Source organism: Tamandua tetradactyla, chromosome 16, assembly GCF_023851605.1.
Source record: "Tamandua tetradactyla isolate mTamTet1 chromosome 16, mTamTet1.pri, whole genome shotgun sequence".
Taxonomy (NCBI): Eukaryota; Metazoa; Chordata; class Mammalia; order Pilosa; family Myrmecophagidae; genus Tamandua; species Tamandua tetradactyla.
Window position 1 is genome coordinate 47,127,411 of NC_135342.1, and position 20,083 is coordinate 47,147,493.

Here is a 20,083-nt window from a genome sequence, read left to right on the forward strand (position 1 = left end):
ATTTGAAATTGTCCAGATAGAACTGGAACAGATAAAATTGGATATATTACAAACTGTTCAAGGCTGAAGAAAACATTTTTATGTTGTCTACTAACCAAATATGAGAATTCTCCAGGAGTTAGTATGTTAGAAGGGGAAAAAACAGCTAACTATTAAAACTAGGGTATATACAAAGTTAGAGGATTCATGGAGGAAAAGAAACTGGCCTAAAAGTAATCATAGAAAAAGCAATAGTTTTAATAAATGATGACTGATGTGATCTAAAGTGTTATGGGCAATAGTGAAGTATGAGAGGGTGCAAACTGAAATTTGTGTTTTTGCTAAATTAATCCTTAAAAATTCTATGCAAAAAAGTTCTCTATTATAAAATGTTTTGACTCTCTTTTCTTCTTGTATGTATCTTGACCTGAATACTCTGTGACACATTTCTACTTTCTTTTAAAAGGATGATATTTCTTCACCAGGAGATCTCATTATAGCAGATGGAGGTAAATTGAATTTATTTCTTAGTATTATTGTAAATTCACATTCTTATGAATCAAAGATCAATAAAGTAATATATCTTTATAACATTTCATATGTATGTGAAATTTTTATTTAAGATATTAGTTGTAATCATTATAGGACATACTAATTGATAGGGGATTTAACAGTATTTTTAGTTTTTGCAAATAAGTCTTTGCAGTGACCACTGAGTTTTTATAAAATAGAGGCTTTGGTGACTTTATGGCTTGACTGGTAAATCTGTAGGTAAATTTCATTATGAAAGTGTTAATTCAGCAGTACATTCGACTTCTTTTTAGTTCTTGTGCAAATCAGGAGCCATCTTTGATTATCCAGTTTCTACAAAGCTCATATCTAAGGGACCTTGCTAGCTACTACTTCCCTCTGAAGAGAACTCAGGTTGGGGATCAAGCCTCAGATATCAAGATAAAAACACTGTCTTTTAAGTACACTCATTCCCAGCTGTCAACTAAGGAAAACAGTAACTCACCCTTCCATTGTTCCACTAGGAAAGAGGGAGTAGTTGCTTCTTTGCATGAATGATTACAGCTTGATTTTAATGTATATAATTAAAATTTTGCAGTCTTGACATAGAGTTAGATCCTGCACTTTATTACAGTCTACTTTACAGCATTGTCATATTAGATTTTTTTAAAAAATATGTTTCTCTCTAATGACTTTTAAAATGTTTTAATTAAATTGAGATAAATTTAATACAGGAGACTTAAATTAGAAGAGTTTATATAATATTCATCTTCTCATAGATTTCAGTTGGCTTTTGATTTATTCAGGCTAAGGCATTGACTGGAAATACAGGACTTGTTTTGTGCATGTGAAATTTCCTTTAACTAGATACATTGTGGTTTTTTAGGTCACAGTGACCTACTTATAACTGCACTTTGCTATAACATTTTTGAAGCTGTAATTAAAAGAAAACTTTATGTGAGGAGAGATTTGTGGGTTTTTTCACATACTCAAATTGAAAGTAAATAATTTTAAAAGTCCTTGCTTTTGTGAACTTCATTATGGTCTCTTTAGTTCTTTATTTTCATTATTAACATGTTTCTTTAAATATAGATGGTCAACTGATGGAGGGTGATAAAATTTATTGGCCTACTCAGTCAGCTTTAACCACACGTTTGAGGCGTCTCATCACTGCATATCAGCGTACTAATAAAAACAGACAAATCCAGCAGATACCACCAACTTTTTCAGTGCCTACCAGTGTAATGCAGCCTCTTTATGAAGAAGCCACTCTTAATCCTAAAATGGCAGCCAAAATAGAAAGACAGCAGAGGTAAGACATTAGCACTAAACTTTAGCATCTAAGTATGGTCATTTATTCTGCAGGCTGTCAGGGTGTAATTATATCCCTTTGTGAAAAACATGCATAGGTAGGGATGCTGTTCAAAGCAAAGTGACTTTATCCATGTTTACACACACATATACAAAGATGGCAAAATTAATAAAGATCATTTCATTTTACAGTTAGTAATCATACGTAATGTATAATCATTCTTTTGTTATATTTATGAGCACTGAGGTAGTAAAAAAAAAAATGAAACAGAGCAAACTCAAGAATTGAATTATCAATGAGACAGAAGTCAATTACATGAAATAAACTACAGTTTACCATTCTTATCATTTATGCCAGGATGACTAGGAGGTCCAAAATGGCCACACTCTTATGGCTAGCAGTTGGTGTTGATTCCTGGCTGTGATCTCACATTCCATGATGGTGCATTCCAAGTGGCAAAAACAGAAGCTGCAGATTTCAGATTTCATAAGGCCCAGACTTAGCAGTTACACAGTGTCATTTTTGCCAACTGTTGGTCAAAAAATTTCCCAGGGCCAGCTCAGATTTAAAGGAGAGGGATATAGATTCTTTTCTCACTGGAAGACTGGCGAAGAATTTGTACCATCTTTAATCTATCATTAACATTTCCCCACATATATGTCAGATCTAGATTAGTCTTCCTAAAAATACTACCTTTATCAAAACGGCTCCTTATTACATTTGGGTATAAAATCTGACTTCTTAAGCCTAAATTCAGTGATCTCTACAATTAAGGCTTGCATTTCTAATCTTACACACTGTTTCCTCAGCCAGAATATCCTACTTATTCTTTACTCAATACCCTAACTTATCGTGCTCCTATCACCTGAGAAACCGTTCTGCTCTTTATCTGATCCACACCTCGCCTTAAGAACTCAGCTCACATCCTTTCTCCTCCGTTAATTTTTCCTCATCCAATCTAGCTCATGGTGTTCTCTCCATTTTCTGCACTCACGTAGCACTTACCTAACTAAACCTCTCATAGTAGTAAATTACTACTCTGTCAAAATATAACCAGGTATTGTAATGACATTTAACTTTTCCCTTGTGTATCTTGTCTTTCTGTCTGAGTCATAAATTCTTAGAACGTAGGCTGTGTCCTTTTTTGTATGTCCTGATTGGTCTTTCAATTGATCCTTTCTTTTCCATTTCTATTTTATCATTGAGGTCCAAAATTCATGTTTTTACATCTTCATTAGTTTAATCTTCTTCATGTATCACTGTTATAATAATGACCTATTAACATTTTTCAAAGATCTTTCCTGTATATATTTTCTCATTTACACAAAATCCTGTGAACTAGGCAGGTAAAAATTTTTTCAAATACAATTCAGTTTTCTGTGATATGAAATGATAATATTACCCTCTTAAAGTATTTAGGAGCTTCCAACTGAACAGAATGATTTTTAGCTAGGTATTTAGATCATAATCTGATCCCATCCTTATTGTCAGTCTATAAATACTCATTTCCACAAAATACAAAGTGCTTCCTGAACTTGGTTTGCTTATATTGTACCTTCTTCCTAGTATTCCCTCCTTAACCTTAGTGTTGTCGCGTCTTAAATGCTACTTTATTAAACTCCCTTTCTTGATCACTTATGTCAGAACTGATTCTTCCAGCTTCTGCTTTCCTAAAATTCTTGGTTTCTATATCTCATTCAACAACTATAAAATACTACATTATACTAAAAATATCTTTAAAAATGCTTTGTCTTCTTCTAAAGGCAAGGTCCCCTCATCTTATGTAATCTTGTATCCCATACAGATTCTCTCATATAGTAAATGTACAGTAAACTATTATTGTGCAAAGAAATAGTGTACATTAAAATGTGTGGTTTGATGAGTGGTTGATTCAACTAACATTTAAAAGTATATTTACCAGACACTAACCCTAGATTTATCCACTTAAAATTTTAAGGTACTTGAAATGTTTTAAGTTTTTATTATAGTAATTATATTCAGTATTTATCTTAATGACCTGTGTGGGTTTTTAAAAATCTGATTCAAAACAGATGGACAAGGAGAGAAGAAGCTGACTTTTATAGAGTTGTATCTACATTTGGAGTTGTATTTGATCCTGATAGAGGCCAGTTTGATTGGACAAAATTTAGAGCAATGGCTAGGCTACATAAGAAAACTGATGATAGTTTGGAGAAATATTTGTATGCATTCATGTCTATGTGTCGAAGGGTTTGTCGTCTTCCTTCCAAAGAAGGTACGTATAAAATTTCTTTTTTTTCTTATTTGGTCAAAGTACAAAATCACTAAAATTCAGAAATTTCCAGTTTATCTCTTTTATGTGAGATTACAATACTGTTTAATGCAGCACGTGAAGTTTTTCAGAATTATAAATAAGCTATGCTTAAAGTTCCCCTATTAGCTTATCTTCTGATGAAAATAAGAAACACTAAGAGAATAATACATGCACTTTGAGCTTTGAGGAAATAATCCAGTGTTTAGTATTAATGATTAGGGGAAAGTGGAAAATAAAGAATATCTTTTAGTAAATAGAACTAATTTATATTTTGAGCCCATCTCATAAGAATGTGCTAGGAGTGTTTATTTACATGAATAATTTTGCAAAGAATAAAATCCCCACTCAAAAGACTTTTTAAAAATAATTTTGTTAGTAAAAGATTTCCACTCAGGGCCTTCAAAAAGAAGAAAACTAATCAGAGATACCGATGTTCAATTAAGGAACTATTCCGGGGTGAACTTCATTGTCTTCAAATAGTTCCTCCTGTCAGCAGTTCCTCTCAGTAATGCCTCATTTTAAGCAGTTGTCTCTGTTTGTTGTTGAATATAATTTTAGACTTCTAAACACTATAGCCTCCTACTCCTATTTCATAATAAAAATATCAGTGGTTTATAAAAGGACTTAAATTCCAGATGTTTGTTTATTTGTTTGTTTTAGTTTTGTTTCTAACAGTTTTGTTGTCAGTCCACTAGAGTGGCCAATTATTTGATTGCTCAAATATCGGGTAGTTCGGGGCAAGTTTTAGTCTACTGTAAGATCTTTTGGTAGACCACATATGGGTTTAAAAAACAGGTAAAGCAAAATGTTTAATCTTTTATTATTTTTAAACTGCCAAGAAGCCTTCATCCCTTTTTTATTTTCTTAATACTGTCTACAATTTAAAGTGACTCATCATTTTTTATTCTAGGTTTTGTTTTGTTTTTTAATACGGAAAAGTTAATTACTAAATAATTATTTTAAAGATAAGGAGGTTCTTGTTAGAAATATGAGTGAGGTTTTACTTAGGTCAAAGTTTCACACACTTCCATAATTACCAGTACCCTTAGCATCTTGGTAATTTTGTTCACAGTGCCTGACATCAAGAGAAATACCTACAGTTTTCTTTAGTGAGTAATTAGGTCCAAACAATTTAATAAATATTTATCTCCTGGCAAACTAGTAATTGTATGAAAACATACCATAAACTTAAAGAAAAATATATTTATTTATTATGTATTTATTTCTTATGGGCACTATACAACCAACTTTTCATATCTTGGAATCAGATTGGACACCACCACCCTTGTTTCCTCCTCCATATTGATTTCCATGGTACTTGATTTTTTTTTAAAACTTCATTTTGAGGGCGGGCCGCGGTGGCTCAGCGGGCAAGAGTGCTTGCCTGCCGTGCCGGAGGACCCCGGTTCGATTCCCGGCCCCAGCCCATGTAAAAAACAAACAAACAAACAAAATATAATAAAAACAAGAAAATGTTTAAAGATGTTTCCCTTTCTTCCTCCCTTCCTTCCTTCCATCCTTCCTTCCTTCTTTAAAAAAAAAAAAAAAAAAAAAAAAAAAAACTTCATTTTGAACTACTTTTAGACTTTATAGAAAAGTTATGAAAATCAGGGAATTCCATATACCCTCACCCTGCCTCCTCTAATATAAAAATCTGTGTGACTAATTAGAGTACAATTATCAGCACCAGTAAATTAACCTTAATACAATACCATTAGCTAAACTAAATACCTATTCAAAATTTACCTGTTTTTCCATTAATGTCCTTATCCCACCCAGAATCTCACATTGTGTTTAGTTGTTTCTCCTTAAACTCTTGTATACTATAACAGGTCCTCAGTCTTTCCTTGTCTTTCATGACCTTGATTTGAAAATGTTTGAAAAGTATTGATCAGTCATTTTGCTATATATCCTTCATTTTGAATTTGTCTTGTTTCCACATGATTAGATTGAGATTATGAATTTTTGGCAAGAGTACTACAGAAATGATGTTTTTTTTCTTCTCATAATGCCAAATCATGGATTCGTGATGTCAGTATATTTTATTACTGATGATGTTGGCATTGTTCACTTGGGATAGTGGAAAAATCCAGTATCTTTGCTTTTTCATATTTAAATGTTTTGATTGGTTTCTATATTTTTCTGCTTTTATAGTAATTTTATATTACTGGTTTTTTCCATGTAGTTAATAAATATCTTGAAGGAGATATTTTGATACTATGCATATCCTATTTCTCCTCAAACATACACCCATTGATTTTAGCATCCATCAATTAATCTTGTCTGCAATAGTTATTACTGTAGAATTTTGCAAAGAAGAATATAGTTTCTTCTCCCCCATCTGTTTCATCATTATATTCATGTCAATACAAAAGACTTGTGGATATTTGTCTATAAGTTAAAATACAATACTATCATTATTTATTTTGTAGCTCAGATTGTTCCATAATTGACCATTAAGAGCCCCTTCAAAATGAATTCCTAGTTATTTTGACATTCTTCCAAAATAATCTTATGCTTTACTTATTTTCTAAAGATTCAATATTATGTATTACATTTTATGATTTTTAGTGCTTGTTTTTAAAAGTTTTATTTCTCCTCATTTAAAAGTATTGAAAAGAGAAATTCTGGAAGCTATACAGTGATATTGAATAAGGTGCATTTTAGAAGTTGCATTATTTGTTTCAAGTCTATAAAATAAAAAATTGTTAAGGTTAATATTTTTGTTCTTATGTCAAAATAGAATTGTTGGATCCAAATATTTTCATTCAGCCAATTACAGAAGAACGTGCTTCTAGGACTTTGTATCGCATTGAACTTCTAAGGAAAGTACGAGAGCAGGCCCTTCGACATCCACAATTATTTCAACGTTTGAAACTTTGTCATCCAAATCCTGACTTACCCGTCTGGTGGGAATGTGGCCCTCATGATAGGGATCTGCTTATTGGAGCTGCTAAACATGGGGTGAGCCGAACAGATTATCACATTCTTCGTGATCCTGAACTCTCATTTATGGCAGCTCAGAGGAACTACAGTCAAAATAAGATGGCTCATTCAAGGACATCTACCCCAATTTTACAGCAATATCAAGTAGCACTTTCTGGTTCTCCTCTTACCTCTCTACCTAGACTCCTAGATGCTAAAGGTATTATTCTAGAGGACATGAAAGTTAAAAGTGAAAACCTTAAAGAGGAGCCTCAGTCTTCTGAAGAAGAATCTATATCTTCTGAGGAAACCAGGACACTAATAAAGTCTGAGCCTGTGAGTCCAAAGAATGGCGTTTTACCCCAGACTACTGGAGACCAGAAATCTGGTGGAAAAGGTGAAACAGACAGACGCATGGTTGCAGCCAGAACAGAACCCCTAACTCCAAACCCAGCTTCTAAGAAACAGCGAGCCCGCAAAAGAGGATCAGAATCTAGTTCTGATTCTGACTCTGATTCTGAGAGATCATCTTGTTCTTCCAGATCATCTTCTTCCTCGTCTTCCTCCTCTTCTTCTTGTTCCCACTCTCGATCAGGTTCCAGTTCTTCTTCATCCTCATCCTGTTCTTCAACATCATCATCATCATCATCATCTTCCTCCTCATCATCATCCTCTTCATCTTCATCGGAAGAGAGTGACAGTGAAGAAGAGGAAGTCCAAAAGCGAGGTATATACAAAATTTGATTTTGCTATTTTTAAGACAATTTCAAGTGAAAACAATAAGAACTTAATGAGCAATTCTGATATCTTAATAAGATACTTGGAAAACACTTAGTTAAGATAGACAAGTTTTATCCCTGTACAAGATAGGCTAAGCCTACTTAAAATTAGACCTAAGAGTCACCCCCCAGAGAACCTCTTTTGTTGCTCTGACGTGACCTCTCTCTCTCTCTCTCTCAGCTGACATGGCAAGCGCACTCACTGGCCTCCCCCTCTCTCCTTGGGACATATCGCCCAGGGGTGTAAACTTCCCTGGCAATGTGGGACAGAATCCTAGAATGAGCTGGGGTTTCAGCATCAAGGGATTGAGAAAACTTTCTCAACCAAAAGGGGAAAGAGAAAAATGAGACAAAATAAATAGTCAGTGGCTAAGAGATTTTGGAGTTGAGAGGTTATCCTGAAGGTTATTCTTATGCATTATATAGATAGCACCTTTTTTTAGTTTATGGGGTGTTAGAGTGGCTAGAGGGAGGTACCTGAAACTGTAGTGCTGAGTTCCAGTAGAGCCATGTTTCTTGAAGATGATTGTATAATGATACAGCTTTCACAGTGTGACTATGTGATTGTGAAAACCTTGTGTCTGATGCTCTTTTTATCTATGGTATGGACAGATGAGTTAAAAATATGGATAGGAAATAAGTAATAGGGGAACAAAGGTAAAATAAGTTGAGTAGATTGAAATACCTAGTGGTCAGTGAGAGGGTGGGGTAAGGGGTGTGGCATGTATGAGTTTCTTCTTTTTTATTTCTTTTGCTGGGGAGATGCAAATGTTCAAAAAAATGGTCCTGATGATGAATACACAACTATGTGATATTGTGAGCCATTGATTGTAACCATGTCAAGAATATTTGTATGTCAAGAATATTTGTTTGCTATTTACAATAGAAATATTTTTAAAAATAAAGATAAGCAACTTTAAAACTGCTAGCTTAAATTTATGTGTATACATTTTCTTAGAGAAGTTCTATTGAAAGGAAACTGGGATTACTCTTACAAATTCTTTATTCAGAATTCTAGGCATTGCAAAATGGTTTAGTCAATGAGATAAAATATTTTATATTAACAAAAAATTTTATATTTAGAAATAAAACTATTTCTTTGTGATTGCCTTAAATTTAGTATCATATTTTCCCTGGAATGGTTGGTTAGTGAACAAATAAAAGGTAATATTCTGTTAGTTACTAGGAATCTTCTTAGACAAACCCACAAGAGTATCATAGGTCATACTTGGCACCCATTTACTCAGAAGGATATAGGATAGGAACTGGAGTGATCAACAAAGTAATGGCAGGTGTTCCTCTTCTGAAGGTACCCTTGCAGAAGCCCAGCATTCAGGTATAAGAACATGAGTTTACATCAGACAAATGTAGGAGCTACTTTGGCTTAAAGCACCTCATATCCCAAAGGAGCAAGAATCTCTTATAACAATGCCATAAGCAGAGCTTCCAAGATTGTTACAAGGGACATGCCCAATTATAGAAATTACCTCACTTAGGGAAATCTGGTGTTCCCATAACGTGTTTGTGGTCCTCCCAGTACAGATACAGTCTATCACTGCTTACCTATAAATAACAATTAACAAATACAACCTTTATTTGTTTCCGGGAAAATGGATGTAGAAAATTAGTTGAGGGTCAAATTTTCACACAGAAGAGGAAAGGTGTTTTTAAACTTTTGCCTTCACCCCGCCCCCCCCCGCCATTAATGCCACTTATTTTGCTTTTGTATTAATTTTTTACATTAGTATTTAATTGTATTCTAGGTGAATTTTTCCCATTTTAACCATTTGCTTTTATTTCTAACTTTTTCCTTTTCAAATATATCTGAATAATCATATAAGATTTGAAAAAAATTTTTGTTATGTGCGAGTCTTGTTTTATGCAAGTCTCATGTAAATGATTATTATTGTTCTTAGCAGAAGGTACTCCTCATGTGAAAGCCTATGATGAAGAAAGTGTTGCATCACTGAGCACTACTCAGGATGAGACCCAGGATAGTTTTCAAATGAACAATGGGACACCAGAGCCTGCTTACATCTTACAGGGTGGATACATGCTGGCAGCTTCATATTGGCCAAAGGTAAATGGAACATTTTTTGCTGGATAAGTAATTTTCCTTGATATTTTTCCATATTTCTTTAATGGTGAATATTCTTATTATGTGGAAAAATAAATAAGTGGGAAATGTAGGATGACCTCTTGGAGTTAGCATAAAAGTATAGATTATTATTATCGAGTACATTAAGTCTACTTAAATGTATGAGTTTCTCAACTTTAGAATGTTTAGGAAATGAATGTTTATGTTCACCAAGTTAATGTTATGTTTATGAAATAAGTGCTTTCACCTGGGTCTCCTTGAAGAAATTTGTCAGTCAATTTTGACCTACAAAAAAGTTCGTTTTGAGCACATGTACAGTTGATATTGGATTAATACATTCCTTCTTCCAGTATGTAATTAGACTGCTACAAGGTCTCTGTTAACTCAGTGCTTCCTCTGATATGGAAAGCGTTCAGGATTCTTAGTATTTATTTTGTTTGTAAACTTAATAATATATTTGTTACCGTATAAAATAAGGAAACTTAATATCATACTAGTCATATTCTCTCAGTTTGTATGTGTAAATATGTTTTTAAATTTAGAGCACATATGTCTTAAAGCTTAGAATTGATTCCTATAAGCTAATAGATTTTTTTTAATTGCCACTAAATCCATGTAAAAATGTAAATGGCTGGGCGGACCACAGTGGCTCAGCAGGCAGAGTTCTCACCTGCCATGCCAGAGACCAGGGTTCGATTCCCAGTGCCTGCTCATGCAAAAAAAAATGTGTGTGTGTGTATATATATATATATTTATTTATTTATAAATGGCTAATGATACTGAAGTTCACTAGTATTCAATGAGCTACACATTTCTAATCAGATTAGGAAGGAAAAATAATTTAAAAATTTATAGTTATATGGAAAGATATCTGATAAGTTTAAGAAGTAAATTATATAGGAATATGTACATAGTAGAATCCATTTTTATGAAAAAGTAAACAAAAAAATGTGGTGGTTATTTATATGTTTTAAAGCAGATATGTTCCTAAGTATCTGCACAGAAAAGTGTGTTGAAGACTACTTATGAGATTGTTAGCAGTATTTACTTGTGGGAGTGGAAATTTTCTATTTCCAATAGAAAATGTTGGATTTTCTATTCTTTCATAGATTTCTGAGTTTTTGCAATTTTTTATAAGGAAACTGTACTGCTTTTGTACTTAAAAACATAAGATACGTTTCTCAGTGCCCATGCAAAAAAAAAAAATATATATATATATACTTAGAAATCTCTTTATGATATAATATTTTTGTGCTTCATCAAAAGAAATGTATACCTGAATAACTTCTTACCAAATTTTAGTGTGTGTATGAGAGTATGGATACATACTAAATACATATATGTTGTAGCAGGATCTTGAGCCATTTTATCTCCAAAGTTCTAGTCAAATTATTAAATTATACTTTGATGTTGCTTGCTTTTCCAGGATCGTGTGATGATCAACCGGTTGGACAGTATTTGTCAAACAGTTCTGAAAGGGAAGTGGCCTTCAGCTAGAAGAAGTTATGATGCTAATTCAGTGGCTTCTTTCTATACTACAAAACTGCTGGACAGCCCTGGTGCAGCTACAGAATATAGCGAGACCAGTCTACCCACTCCTCCAGGTGCAGGTGTTAAAGAAGAACACGATCAGTCAACACAGATGTCAAAGGTGAAGAAGCATGTACGAGAAAAGGAGTTTACAGTGAAAATCAAAGACGTATGTTTATTTTTATTGCACTAGGACCTGATTGCGATTGCGGTGTGCAGCATGCTTTTCTGCAAATGGCTGCCTGCTCTTACTCTTACTTCCTTCACATACTCGTTTTCTGGTATTTGGTGGATTATTTTGGATTTGGGGGTTTGTTTGTTTTATATCCAGGTTATTAAACTTGAATATTCCACTAGAGGGATTGTAATTAAATGTTTCTCTCCTTATACTTTTGAAAGTAGTACTTCTGCTGATCAACGTACTTTCTGACCATTTCTAACAGTTTTGGTTTTTTGTATAATATTTATATGGTGTGTAGTTCATTTCTCTTTAAGCATTTAGCATGCCTTGTTATCAGTAATGTTTCAATTTTGAATATGATTTTTGAAGCTAACTTTGATTACTTAGTGTCTTGGGTAATGTCCTCTAAAATATAATATGGACAATGTACATAGAGATGAACATCTAAAGCCGAAAAAGTTAACAATTTTCTAGTCATATGAAAAACTATTTTACTCACAAAAGTGTATATCGGTCATGGATATTTTCATTTGAGAGAAAATTTAATATTCTTATGGAAATTGACTAAAATATTTTCTCCTACTGATTTCTGAATGAGAATTTGATTAATATTTCAGGTTTTTACGTCACTTTTTCAGAGTAAATAATTCCTCTTAATATCCAGCAATCAGATTTTTTTAACAACATCTTTCTTAATAATGGTATTTCTTTAACAGGAAGGTGGTTTGAAGTTGACATTTCAAAAGCAAGGGAATGCTCAGAAAAGACCACTTGACAGTGAAGATGGTGTGCTGGGGCAGCAGCAATACCTCACTCGGCTTCGGGAACTTCAGAGTGCATCAGAGACCAACCTTGTCAATTTTCCAAAATCTATGCCAGGATCAGGTAAATATACAGATAACAACTGTCATATATATGTGATAATCCCTATCATTTCCAAATCCTCTTTAAAGACTCTTATAATAAAATTTACTTACCCTTTAATATTAAGACCTCTCTTTAGGATATAAAGTAATCAATATAATTTTTTTTAGCTCTTGATTTTTAAATGTTTGTTGGAATTTTTAATACGGCATTTTAAAGCATTGAGAGCAGTTTTGTTTAGTGGTTTGAATATTTGTGTGGAAGCATTATTTTGTAAAGTAGCTTTGTACATAGATAAAAAGTTCAAACTTAGCATTTCAACATAAAGCAAATTATGAGTTGAAAAACAAGCACCTATGTCTCAAATTAATGGTCATTGGTAGAGGAAATTAAAATGAGTTTTTGAAAGACTTTAAAGACAGTATAGTCCATGGAGGAATTGTTTATCACTAGTCCCTGGAAGATAAATTTTCATTCTCCTGGGTTGCTTGCAGGGACAGTGTTCTTACTACCTTAACTGACTCTCCTTATTGTTGGGTGGATATAATTGTCAGAAAATGCTTTTATATTTAGAAGCACATATTTGCCTATTATCAGTTTGTTTTGGTGATTGAAAATCTGTCTCAAAGGCAACCCAAGATTAATCTATTCCTATGATTATGTGATAAATCTTTACATTTTGAAGATAGTTATATCTCCCCTCGGGACTATACAGATTTCTGTTAATCTTTTAACTCTTTGAGTAAGAAGTCTTATTAAATACCTAATAGGTGTCTGCCATTAGGTATTTATGCTCTGTAGGCATTAAAGAATGCATAAGAATTTGTGCTTTTATCTTGGTCTAGTTGTTTTTAATTTGTCTGTGTCCCTCTTAAAGTGTAGTTATCTAGAAATGAGAATGATACACAAGATGAACTGATTCTCATTATGTGAATCACAGCATAATAATCACAAAAAATGATAGTTTTCAATGTATGCAGATAAATGACTTGGATTTCCTTTAGACCTTCCTTGTACATAAGGGCTATGGACTCTATTTCAGTGTTCTTAGTCTGATTAACATGTAATACTTGGAAATATTTCAAAACTCCTACTGTACATGTTCACGGTGTCTGAAAATCCTACAATTTGGGAAAATAATGCTTTATTGTGAATGTTGTCTTGAATTGATCAGTTTCCAACTGCTATTTTTACTTTTTAATTATAAAGTAATTTACTTTCACCACTATCATTTGGTTTCTTGTTGGTTCATTAGCCATTCAGTATAATTTTCTAATTACTAAACTTTCAAATTTACATACATTGCAGTTCAAATATGTCATCTGTATTTGTATCACTGAAGTATAAGTTCCTTCAAATACAGTTTGTAATGACAGCTCTGTTTTTAAGGAGCTCTTTTTTTCACCAGAAAATGGGAGCATGTGGTGAAAATAAACTGTGGGCTCTTTTGCCCAACCGAAGTGGGACTTAATAATACTCTAGGAATTCCACTATAAAGTAGGATCATTACAGGTATGATCAGAACATTTTATTGCTATTACGGCTGGAGATTGCACAGCCTTCTCCTTATGTAATTCTTTGGTAAATAATGCTGATTTTAATAGTATCAATCATAATTATAACACTAATTTTGCAACTATACAAAGTATTTTAAAATCTCAAGCATTAAAACTTTCTGTAGATGTACAGTTATTATCTACATCTTAATAATTGCAAATGTAGAATCTGGATCTGCATTCCTTCATGAACTTTGGCAAATCTGTTAACAGTTTTGAGCCTAATTTTCTCATTTGCAAAATAGGAAACGGGGAAGGAGGAAGTTGGCATTGTGAATTAAATAAAACTATATATATAAATGGCTAGTGTAGAGCTTGATACCCAATTAAATACTAAACAGATATTAAAATTAGGTATTCACAGATTTTAGAATTAAATGCTGAACAAATGCTATTATTGACATTCTTTATCTCCCAAAGTCTAGTAGCACTTTAATTTAATCTTAGCACCGCCTGAATTTTATCTGAAAGTCCTGACTAAAGATACAAGATGCAAGGTAATTTTTTTGTGGAGGGGAGGAACGAGGTGCATGGACCAGGAATTGAACCCAGGTCTCACACATGGAAGGCAAGTATTCTACCACCGAGCCACCCATCTACCCTGAGATGCAAAGTAATTTAAATAAATGAAGGAGGGTGTATTAGCTAGGGTTCTCTAGAGAAACAAATCATCAGGAAATGTCTGTAGATATAAAATTTATAAAAGTGTCTCAGGTAACCATGAGAATGTAGAGTTCAAAATCCATAGAGCAGGCTGTAAAGCCTTCCAATGATTAGATTAAGCATCACTCATTGCAGAAGGCACTGCCCTTGCCTGATTACAAATGCAGTCAGCTATGGATGCAGGTGATATAATCATGATTTAAGTCCATAAATGTCCTGATAGCAACAGACCAGCACTTGCCCAACCAGACAAATAGGCATTGCCACCTGGCCAAGTTGACACATGAACCTGACCATGACAGTCCACACCTTGTCAACTTGGCAGCTATACACATCACTTTAAACTATACTGAATCTCTAAATAGAAAACAATAAAAGACATTTTCTCCTCACCTAACAATACTCAACAGTCCCATGTATAACTGGAAATTCATTAAATCTCCCCAGAATAGGGTGTAAGTCCTTGGGTAATATTCATTCTTAAAATAACTTGATATCTTACAACTTAAATACTATAACATGAACAAAACAGCATTACAGTCCTCATTCTGTAACTGATCACATGGTTGTAGTTCATGTTTATCACTACCTTCTTCCACTACCCATTCCATATTCCCTTTACCCTTAGCAAGCACTTCAGCTGGCTGTAGTTCTTTTCCTGGTGGGGTGACCCAAACCTTCATTCCTGAAGTTTCAGAGTCATTGGTAGTCCTTCCTGGATTGGGTTGTTGCAGTTTTCCATTGATTTTAATCACAGGGCATGGTAGTACTAAAAGACACCCTAGAGGATCTCCTATATTCCAGGAAAACTCTTCTTTACCTCCGTGGTGTAGTTGCAGTCTTATTTCCCCCTGATAGTCAGGGTCAATCACCCCAACCGGTAAAGTAATCCCCTTCTTGGCTTGTTGATCCAGGGGCATGAGCAGCCCAAAGTGACCAGGTGGCAGTCTTAGATTTCAGTTCAATGGAATGATTGTTGTTTTTCCTGATGGAAGCACTCCCCCTTTTGGAACTAAAACCTGTAGACCAGCAGAGCTCAAGGTTGCAGGGACAGGAAGCAAAAATTTTCCTAGTGGATCAGTTGGGGTAATAGTGATTGGTGCCACTCCCATTTCCATCCCTTGGTTCCTGGACCAATGGATCCTGGCTATGGGAGAAACAGCACCAGATAGTGAATGCTGATTCAGAGGATACATAGCCTCCTGGAGAACATCACTCCAACTTTGCAGGTATTGCCACCTAATTGGTGCCATAATTGAGTTTTTAAAAGGCCATTCTACCATTCTATCAATCCAGCTTTATATTATTCCCACCATTATCCCATACCCTTAAAATCCTTTGCCACACATATTCCCCTGATTTCTGTCTATATAAATTGGAAAACTCACACAGTTCTTTTGGAGTATAAAGTACCACCTCCTCATGGGTGATACTTTATACCTCACCTTTTGGGACCTGTTGTGACTTTAGTCTAGTTATAGGTCTGGAAGAAATGAGGGGTGGTGGGGGTGGGGTGGGTCATGAAAAGAATTATAAGTATCTTCCAAGCTATTTGCTTCAGGGCATTCATTTGCAGTTTCATCTGGTGAAACATGATTAATCACTCTAGGACTAATCCCTTCAGGTGGAGGTTGGGTGGTCAACTCCTCAGGGCAGGCTAGAGGTGGGGTGGCTATGTCCTCAGGGCAGACTATTATAGGATTATCTTGAGAAGACACAGCATGAACTAGTGTTTCAACCTCTCCACCAACATCATTATCAATCCATGTCACCATCCCATTTTTCATGGTTCTACTCCTTTCCAATCAATGCCCTCACTTTAACGGCAGATACCATGCAAGATTGAGATTTCAGTTTACATTGTAAAGTTGCTACTCTAACGCTAAAATTCTGAGCCTGATTTTCAGAGATCTCCAGTCTACAGCTACAGGAAATAAAGTTTTCCTTCAGGACACTCATAGACACATTTACATCTGTCAGATGGTGTGTAAGCTTCTCATTTGAAGCCTTAAGCCTATCCCCTTCACTCACTAATGTATACAGTGTATCTGACAACAACCAGACAACATCTCTATATCTCCTATTTCCACAAAACTCCATAAAGGTGTCAAAAACATTATCCCTCAGAGCCTGGGTTCTTACAAGTGAAGCATTAGAAGAATCCAGTGGTGATATTTTGACTATCTCTTTTGCCAACTCACCCCATGGATTGGCAGTATCATTCATATTACAGGAAATAGAGTCCTCAGTGCCTTTGAGTCCAGACTGAGTAGAAAACCAATCGTAAAAACCCATGTTTAAAATTCTGCTTCTTAAGAACCCCACTCCTGATACCAAGCAGTATTAGCTAGAGTTCTCTAGAGAAACAGAACCAGCAGGAAATATCTGTAGATATAAAATTTATAAAAGTGTCCCATATAAGCATGGGAATGTAGAGTCCATATGGGCTGGCTGTGAAGTTGAAGACCCTGATGAAGAGTCTGGATGAACTTCAAAAGAGGCTCACTGGCCAAAGCAGGAATAGAGACTGTTTCTTCTTAATCCTCCTTAAAAGCCTTCCAGTGATTAGATTAAGCATCATTCACTGTGGAAGATACTCCCCTTGGCTGATTACAAATACAGTCAGCTGTGGATGCGGCTGATGTAATCATGATTCAAGTCCATAAATGTCCTCAGCAACAGACAGGCCAGCACTTGCCCGACCAGACAACCAGGCACCATCACCTGGCCAAGTTGACACATGAACCTGAACATGACAGAGAGTAAAATAGTAGAAATTATAATAAGAGGACAAAATTAAAGAGCCCATTCCAGAATAGTGGATAAAGGACAGTGGAGCCAGTGAACCTGCAGTTGAATGCTTTCATTTAGAGCCTTTGTAACATTAAGCTCAACACTTAATTAGTATTTATGCTCATTTCATTTATGAGATGGGCTTAATAATACCTCTGTGTTTTTGTTTTGCTCTGGTTTTTGGTGCATGGTCTAGAAATCAAACCCAGATCTCCTGCATGGAAGGCAAGTATTCTAACACTGAACTGTCTGTGCACCCTTTTACTGGTTTTTTGATGATTAAAATGATCACTTTTTAAACCTAGTCCAGTATATGACACCTAGTAGGCATTTATAGAAAAAAGCCATTTTGTTTTGTTTTGTTTTGCATGGCCGGCACTGGGAATCAAACCCAGGTCTCCGGCCTGGCAGGTGAGAAATCTGCCAGAAAACCCAGAAAAAAGCCATTTTTAATATTGTTGTTATAGTTATATCTTAGGTAAAGACAGCATGGACTTTGTAGAGTAGAGTAGGTTAAATTTTTTAGTTTAGAATTCAGTTTAAAATGAATCAGTAATGTTAATAAAAATCACCCTCAGAAATAAGTCAAGGTAGTATATTATTAAAACAAAAAATTGGCCAAATAGAGATATTATATACATGTACACACTCTGGTGTATATACAAATATTCTTCCATTAACTCATTCCAGAGATATTTATTAAGTATTTCTCTTTTAAATAGCACTGGAATAGCACTAAAGGAAAAATAAAAGATGTGTAAGACACTCTATCTTTTAGTTGGTTGTTAAACTAGTTTACATATTAAACTATTAGATAATACATTAAATTTAAGATAATTTAAGGTAAACTATCATTTCCATATATTTAATATAGTGATGATTTAATTTTTTAGTATCTAGATTCTTATCACTATTTTACATTTTTTTACCGGATTAGGTACTTCTATTCAATCAACTCTTGGTGCCAATGGAGTGATACTAGACAATCAGCCTATAGTCAAAAAAAGGCGGGGAAGAAGGAAGAATGTAGAAGGTGTTGACATCCTCTTTTTTAACAGAAATAAACCACCAAATCATGTAAGTAAAGCAATGCTTAAAAACTATTGACCCTTGCGTCCAAAAGTCATTCCTAGTTAATAAAACATATTGTTGTTCTGTAGATGTTTTATAAAAGAGTAAGGACTTTAGAAGTATATTGTATAGTTTAGATTGTATCTCAGTAGAATCTGACACTGGCCAACATTCGTGAAAATTTTAAATTTGAAAATATTTGCAGAAATTTCAGCGACAACTTAGTTTTTTCTTTCTTCAATGATAGTTGCTTCATTAGGATAAAAATTAGAATGATAAAGTATATGTAAATAAAATTTCCATTTTGTGATTTTTTTCTACAGGTTACTCTAGGCATAACCACCTCACAGATTTCTACAGGGATAAATCCATCACTGTCCTATACTCAAACTCAAGGAATGCCTGATGCAGAGAGTCCAGTTCCAGTTATTAATCTTAAAGATGGGACAAGACTTGCAGGTGATGATGCACCGAAGAGAAAGGATTTGGAAAAATGGCTTAAGGAGCACCCAGGTTATGTGGAAGATTTAGGAGCTTTTATCCCTGTAAGTGAAACCTTAAAAATCTTTGTGTTTTTTATTTCTGTGTGTCAAGACTTATAATGATGAAACATAAATCCCCATCCACTTATGGGAAATATGTGTTTTGCCTCACATTTAGGAAAAAATAATTAGCATCTTTCCCATGATTTTAATACAGTGTCATTTTCCATTTTTCCATTCAACAAGTATTTAATAATTAAAATCACCTCTTATATACAGAGTTTTGTTAGGATGAAGGTTTTAAAGGTATAAAACATGCAGTCCTTTTCTCTCAAGGAGGTGTTTTTTTTTTTGTATGCTGTATGGCTGGAGTCACATTACATTTTTCCCATGTGAGTATCCCGTTACTGTAACACCATTTATTAATTTGGGGGTGGGGTGGGGTTTAGGGGACAGAGGAGGGTGTGCATGGGCCAGGAATCAAACCGGGTCTCCTGCATGGTAGGTGAGAATTCTACCACTGAACTACCCTTACATCCCCTCAAAGAGTTGATTTAAAAGTAATAATCATGATCATAGTAAGCATTTATTGAATCTCACTGTGTGCCTGGCATTACACTTAGTACTCAAATCTCATTAACACGCACAGCAATCCTATGGGAACGGCATTGTAATAACCACTTTATAGATAAAGAAATGGAAATACAGAATGTTAATAGACCCAGGCCACACAGCTAATAAGTCTTAACTCCAGAGTCTGTGATACTAATAAAGTCCTATAATCTTAGTGCTTTAAAAGCTCTTCTTCAAGCTATAGGAATATAGCTTCTCTCTCTCTCCAGATGCACAATGGGTTTGCATTAATCAAAGGTGAGAATTGTTATATTTCATTTGCATTCTCATCCCCAAATGCTGCTAACTCACCATTGCCTCATGGGCATATGCTTTTCTCACTCGTATGGCTCTATATTTGGTTTTGTGGTACTTTACTATCAGATGCTGATGTACCAAATTTTGTGTTGGTATCCATTGGCATTTCTGTGTACT

The 20,083-nt window shown here is 34.5% G+C and overlaps 1 protein-coding gene across 10 annotated transcripts in view; it reads left to right on the top strand.

Annotated features, from left to right (window-relative positions):
- Nucleotides 1–20,083, top strand: part of CHD9 (chromodomain helicase DNA binding protein 9) — a 298,663-nt gene that overhangs the window by 253,191 nt on the left and 25,389 nt on the right. For 6 of the 10 annotated variants that reach the window (XM_077132437.1, XM_077132435.1, XM_077132436.1 and 3 more), the window contains 9 exons: nt 446–488; nt 1,582–1,801; nt 3,853–4,055; nt 6,838–7,746; nt 9,715–9,878; nt 11,323–11,595; nt 12,324–12,492; nt 18,421–18,560; nt 18,878–19,099. In XM_077132437.1, coding sequence (XP_076988552.1) covers nt 446–488; nt 1,582–1,801; nt 3,853–4,055; nt 6,838–7,746; nt 9,715–9,878; nt 11,323–11,595; nt 12,324–12,492; nt 18,421–18,560; nt 18,878–19,099 — 2,343 coding nt within the window. The remainder of the gene's footprint in view (nt 1–445; nt 489–1,581; nt 1,802–3,852; nt 4,056–6,837; nt 7,747–9,714; nt 9,879–11,322; nt 11,596–12,323; nt 12,493–18,420; nt 18,561–18,877; nt 19,100–20,083) is intronic. The other 4 variants (XM_077132440.1, XM_077132443.1, XM_077132439.1 and 1 more) reach the window with 3 other exon arrangements.